Source organism: Arachis hypogaea, chromosome 20, assembly GCF_003086295.3.
Source record: "Arachis hypogaea cultivar Tifrunner chromosome 20, arahy.Tifrunner.gnm2.J5K5, whole genome shotgun sequence".
In the NCBI taxonomy this organism is placed as follows: Eukaryota; Viridiplantae; Streptophyta; class Magnoliopsida; order Fabales; family Fabaceae; genus Arachis; species Arachis hypogaea.
Genome location: NC_092055.1, coordinates 11,981,350 through 11,987,751, shown reverse-complemented (window position 1 = coordinate 11,987,751; position 6,402 = coordinate 11,981,350). Strand labels below are relative to the sequence as shown.

At 25.6% G+C, this 6,402-nt stretch overlaps 1 protein-coding gene across 2 annotated transcripts; it reads left to right on the top strand.

The window, feature by feature from the left end:
* The first annotated feature begins 1,932 nt into the window (after nt 1-1,932).
* On the top strand, nt 1,933-6,061 carry LOC112784995 (cytochrome b561 domain-containing protein At2g30890). Of its 2 annotated transcripts, none has more exons than XM_025828391.3 (4): nt 1,933-2,358; nt 3,031-3,192; nt 4,803-4,951; nt 5,448-6,061. In XM_025828391.3, the coding sequence occupies exons 1-4, from the start codon at nt 2,206-2,208 to the stop codon at nt 5,761-5,763; spliced, it is 780 nt and encodes a 259-aa protein (XP_025684176.1). In that variant the 5' UTR covers nt 1,933-2,205; the 3' UTR covers nt 5,764-6,061. The 2 variants fall into 2 exon arrangements, with proteins under 2 accessions (XP_025684176.1, XP_025684177.1); XM_025828392.3 differs by having other exon boundaries at nt 2,304-2,437.
* The last annotated feature ends 341 nt before the right edge of the window (nt 6,062-6,402 follow it).

Below are 6,402 nucleotides of genomic sequence, written 5' to 3'. Positions count from 1 at the left end.
TATGACACATGTAAGTCCACCAAGATCAAAATATGTATCCAATATTTGAGTGTTTATAGAGACATCTAATAATAAATTATCTACGGAAAATATCCTTATAAGAATATGAAAACTTAAATCGATTTATTTCTGTTAGAGATATAATTATTTATGTATTTATTTAAATATGTTTAAATTTTTTTAAAAAAATAGTTTCATGATATAATATCAGAATTTTTATAAATTAAAAGTTTAAAATTTGATCCTTATTTAGGATAAGTCAAATAAAAAACAAAAACCTATGTAAAAATTGTTACAAACTCAAAAAAAGATTTTTGCGTAAACAATATGTTAGAAATATAATTATTTATGTTTTTTTTATCAATTTAAACTTTTAATAGAAGTGATTTTATGATAACTTTAAACATAACTTCTAAATCTTTATTTTAGAAAAAAAAAATATTAGTAAAATTTGAGTTTCTGTCTCCCTATTTCAATTATAATATGTCAAAATAAACGCATTGATATAATAATAATAATAATAATAATAATAATAATAATAATAATAATAATAATAATAATAATAATAATAATGTTTAACAATATAATGAAACACAAAATATATAAAATGGATGAAGAGACACACACATACACATACGTATAGTCGGGAATATTAGGTGTGTAAATAGTTCAACACTACTCCTAATGGCCAGCTAGACAAAATTAATTGAATGAAAAATTAATTTTGACAAACTTGGAGTTGTTATCGTAAATAACAAACAGATCAGAGAAAAAATATAATAATATACATATAATAAAATTAACCACAAATTAAAACAGAGAGCTACTAACACAAATAATAAAAATAGTTGTTATGATGTGTAAAAGTGTTATTTTAACTTATTAAAAAATGTAAAAATTAATATTTAATTTCAAAAGTATAATAATAAATAATTTTTAAATATTTAAAAAATTTATCACAAAAAATAAATTAAACAAAAATTAGACATTCACCAATAATAATAAAAGGGTAATGAAGTAACTGACAATAGTTTACTAGTGACATGAAACAACTATGGTTTGATCTGGAAGTGGGGCGTTATGCCTAAATGAAAAGTCAAGTAACGATGTTTGTTATTGAAAAGTTGAAAATCTTTCAAGAATATGATCTTATCGACACCTTTATTTAATAATCAAATTCTATATATAGTGTCTTTGTTTTTTCATATTTGGTTGGTGAAGGAGTCTATTCAAGCATGATATAATGATGCGTATGCAATAGTGGGAAGCAAAAGATAATGTCTTTCAGGTACTTGAATTCTACCATGCCCAACTTTTCTATCTTTCTTACTTTCTTCGTATATATATATATGTGTGTGTGTGTGTGGCCGTGTGGGGTTAATTATAGTATATTGTGAAAATTAAGAAAAAAATTATATAATAATTTTTATCACATTCTGTTATATATGTAAAAGAAACTATTTAAATAATAATGGAAATACATTTTTTATGTATATAAAAAACAATCTATAAATATAAAAAGTCAGTTATTTATGTATATGTGTATATTTATATGTATTTTGCATATTTGTAATAAAGTAATAAATTATTAAAGTAACTAAATTTTATACAAGAAAATAATCAAATTTTGGTGCTAAAATAATTATATTTTTTATAACAGAATAATCAAATATTTTATCAATATAGAAAATCAATCATCATTCATCTATTACTCATCATTGATTTTTTTTATATTTTTATTTGTATTTTGATTATAAATAAATATATAGTTTGATTTTATTATTTATAAAATTTAACTATAAATGTAAATATAAAATAATCACATTATTTTATATTAAATTGTTCCATTGAAATCTGACACACTTTGGCTCTATGCAATGCAAGTCCACATTCTTCCTCCAAAGGCTGTTAAAGTAGTGAACCCCACAAAGTTTGACATTATATTCCATATTTCATATTTCTTATTTCTAAATTCATTCCCACTACTTTGCATTTATTTATGAAGATCTTGGGAACTAATTAAAACCATCAATTTCCATGCAACTATGTCACTTTAAGCTGCAATATTAACATACATACACTTAATTATTAGGACTATATGGTTATTGTTAAGCTCTCTCTAGCTATAATCCTCTGAGTTCTGACCTCTCTCACCACAAATTGTATCTCAATTCTCTCCTAGAGGTTCCAGCAGGAGAAGAAGAAATGGGTATTGAGAAAAAGCTCAATGGCTATTTTCTCTTTGAAGCAAGTCTTGTTCTCATCTTGTTTACTACCCTTGTTAGTTCATCACAAGAGCAAAACAATAAGGAACTCATAGCCACTCATGTTTTAAGCACCAAAGACAACCGTATTGAGGTATTATCACATTAATTCGTCTTGATTAATTCTTCTTCTTCTGCAGCATTGTCACTTCAGTATTCCCCTGCTTCCTAAAGTTCAGTGAAGTATAACATTTTTTTTTCCTAGTATATATTATCTCATCACTAATAAGAGTCGAGCAAAAGTTAGTTTTTTAAACTCAAAACGCTTTACTTTTAAGAAATATTTGGTAACAAAAAAATATTAGTAAAAAAAATACAGAATTTATTTTATTTAACATTTATTAAATATTGTAACAATTAATAAATACTAAATAAAACAAATTTTTATCGATTTTTTTGTTTCTCTAACATTATCGTTATTTTTTTAATGAATCTACTCAAAACATGGGTAATTTTGTAAGCCAATTAATTTTTCATGAATAACTTTTTTAAAGGTTTGAATCTTTGTTCTTTTATAAATAATTTTGTGAGCAATAAAATTTGTTCTAGATAATTTTGGTACTTTAATTTTCTCATATTTCTTCTTTTGGGTATGATTATTGATTGGTTGAGGAACAAAACAAAGTAAAAAATCTTCATAAATTAGCCTTTTATGTTTAATTTACGCATTTTTAAATTCTTGTGTGAGAATTTTCGGACCAAACAAACACGGTGAGCATTGTTGCTTGTGAAGCTAACTTGTATTGTGGTTTTTTCATATACGAAGATGAATCCAAGACTTGTATTCGAAATCACAGTTCATGGTTTTCTGCTATGGGCCTCAATGGGGTTCTTGATGCCTTTTGGTATTCTAGCAATCAGACAAGGAAACAGAGAGCAGAATCCAAAAAGGCTTAGGATTATTTTCTATCTTCATGTAATTTTGGAGGCAAGTATATCTTACCCCCTCTATTACAGGATAATTCTTCGCAAATCCTTTTGAAAGAATCTCTAAAGTAAAAAAATTATAAAATAATAAAATAAGAGGTTTTTTTTTTTTTTTTCAAATGGCATAGTTTCCCTATACTTAATTAAGAGGTTGCAAGTTCGAGTCTCCTATCTTTGATAAAAAAAAAGAGGTTATTCACTATTAAATTTATAATTTTTATCACCGTAAATTTTATTATATTGATTTAAAAGTATTTAGTCTTTTATTCTTTTATTTTACTAATTTTTTTATTCTACAAAAGGTTAATCCAATTCTTTTAATAATTATGCTAAGAAATCAGTTACCGAATTAGCTAGATGCTAGTATAAAATATATATAAAAAATAAATTAAATAATATATATTTATAATTTATATATAAATACATAATAATTAATTTAGTGACTGATTTTTTGTGTACACGTAATATTTTCGTTCTTCTAATTATTATACTTTTAGAATAATGCTATTGTTGGCAAGCATTTATGGTTTTGATTGAGAATTAATTTAATAGGTCAATTAAAGTTATTCTTAGAAAATACTTATTAACCCATAAAAAAACAAACAAACAAATATGGAAGATTAATCTTTTTATTTATTTTAGATTTATGTCAATACTAACCAATTTTTTTCACTAAAAATATTTACTCTTAATATTTTCCACTTAATATTTTTTTCCACAAATATTTCAAATTCATATAAGCATTATCATTAACAAAAACAAAATTTACCCACATTTTTCTGTATTTTACTACGGACTTATTTAATTAAGTTCTTTCAGGGATAACATTTGAATTTTCACATATTAAATTTAATGAGTAAAATCTAAAAAGATTTAATTAACTTGTGTCCTAAAAGTACATTTTAAAAAGATAATAATAAAATTTTTTTAATATTTTTGATATATTCAATACATTAAAAATATAAAAAAATTAATTTTTATAAAATATTTTTTATGGTATGCTTAAGAGCATAAATTAGCAAAACCTAAACTAAAAAACTTATTTTAAAAAGCTTGGTAGTTAGTAATAAGATCAAGTGATTAAGTACTATTGCCTCCTAGATTCTTGACAAAGACAATAATGGATACGTTGAGAACAAGAAAGTGAAAGTCATTATATATTAAATAGACTTTCAAATAAATAAAGTCTGTGAAAAGAACCCACAAATTATGCTGTTGGCTGTGGTACTATTACTAACCAGCAAAGTCATAGTTATCAGTGAAAGTAAAAAATGAAAGTAAGTATAAGGAAAAAAAAAAACACAAAACAAAAATAGTAAATAGTTATATATATAAGGCTCACTATACAGGAACTTTTACCCTTATTTTTCATTGAAAATAGTAATAAAAGTAAAATTGATCAATAAGATGTAAGTATTTTGATCTTTTAGTCAGGATCTTAATTAGATTCAAATAAAAAATTATGATATTTTAATATATGAAAAAAGAAATTTTAGGGGAAAAAGAACACCAACAAAAGAAAATTTTCATTACATTAGTTATCCATGCCTTTTAAATATATAATATGTTAATAAATAATATATTTATACTTTGTGTTTTATTTTCCAACAGATGCTTGCTATACTTGTTGCCACGGCAGGGGCAATAATGTCCATAAAAAATTTTAATAACCTCTTCAACAATAATCATCAAAGATTAGGGGTTGCATTATATGCTGTCATCTGGCTTCAACTTGTACTTGGTATCTTTCGACCACAAAGGTAAAAATAATTGCATTGCCTCTTAGTAATAATTAAAAAAATGTTTTATCTACTTAATTTTTTTTTTCTTGGTTAGGCCATTCACACTTGCACCCTAGAAATCCAAGCATGGATTGTTTTGCACTTTCCCATTGATATCCCATTATACGTTTAAGTAATTTAATAAAATAATGTATTTTTAACCATAAGGAATGTTAATTCATCATTCAAGATTTGAACCATTGAATTAATTTCTGTCAAAAAAATTTTTTGAATTAATTTAGTACATGATATCACGAGTTCAATCTGATACTTCTAAGTTGCTGCCTACAATTATATGCATTCTGATATATTTTATATACTCCTTCAAGTTGGATAATAAATATATTTCATATCATTCTAGTCTTACTTAAATCATAATTCTTTTTAAAGAAACCTAGATACTAGTTTGTTACTTTTTGAAAAATTATAAACTAATTTCAGTTTATTAAGGAGAATTTTATTTATTTATTTTCAGGGGATCGAAAAGAAGAAGAGTGTGGTTCTTGGCACACTGGATAGTGGGAACTTCAGTGTCACTACTTGGTGTGTTGGCTGTATATACTGGCTTAGGAGCCTATAGAGAGAAAACATCCAAAAATACAAAAATTTGGAATATATTCTTCACAATTCAGATAACTTTGATTGTGTTTCTCTACCTGTTTCAAGAAAAGTGGGTCTATATACAAAACCAAGGAGTGATTTTGGGCAATGAAGTAGTGAATCTTAGGTCTCAAGAGCCCCCTTATCATCAAGGTCAAAAAGACAAGGTGTTGAAGCCTGAATCTTGTTGACATGAAGAATGAACCAGAAATACCATTAATTTATTGAGGAGGACTTTTGCATAGGATTAGGATACAATTTATTTGAAAACATGTATAATGGAATATGTGAATTTATAATTTGTTTTTTTATTTCTTGGAGGATGAGGGGACAATTGGGGAGAGGAGGTTGGGATTTGAAGATATATGAGATATTTTGGTTTAATATTTGTTCTTTGGAAAATAAAAAAGTGTAATTTCATGGAGATCATGAAGTTAATTTACAAGATGCACATGATAATTTGGGGTAAAATATTAAATTGGTCTTCTACGTTTGGGGTGAATTCTATTTTAGTTTCCAACATTTAAAGTGTTCTATTTACATTCAAAATAGTTTTGATTAGTCTCAATCAAGTCCTGCCATTGAGTCATAGTAAAATTGGTAACGGCGTGTCCGACGTGGGCGTTTGAAGGGATAGAGGTTAATAGACGTGTAAGTGTTCCCGCGTTGAGACAGAACGCATACTCTAACACTGACTCTTCTTCTTCTTCTTGTGAAGCACGAAATAAAAAAAGACCCACAAACCCTACCAATCATCATTCAAGGGTTGCAATTCGAATGTAGAGAGGTGACATTGTTGTTCACTAATATTCAAGTTCCACCCTAGCAAT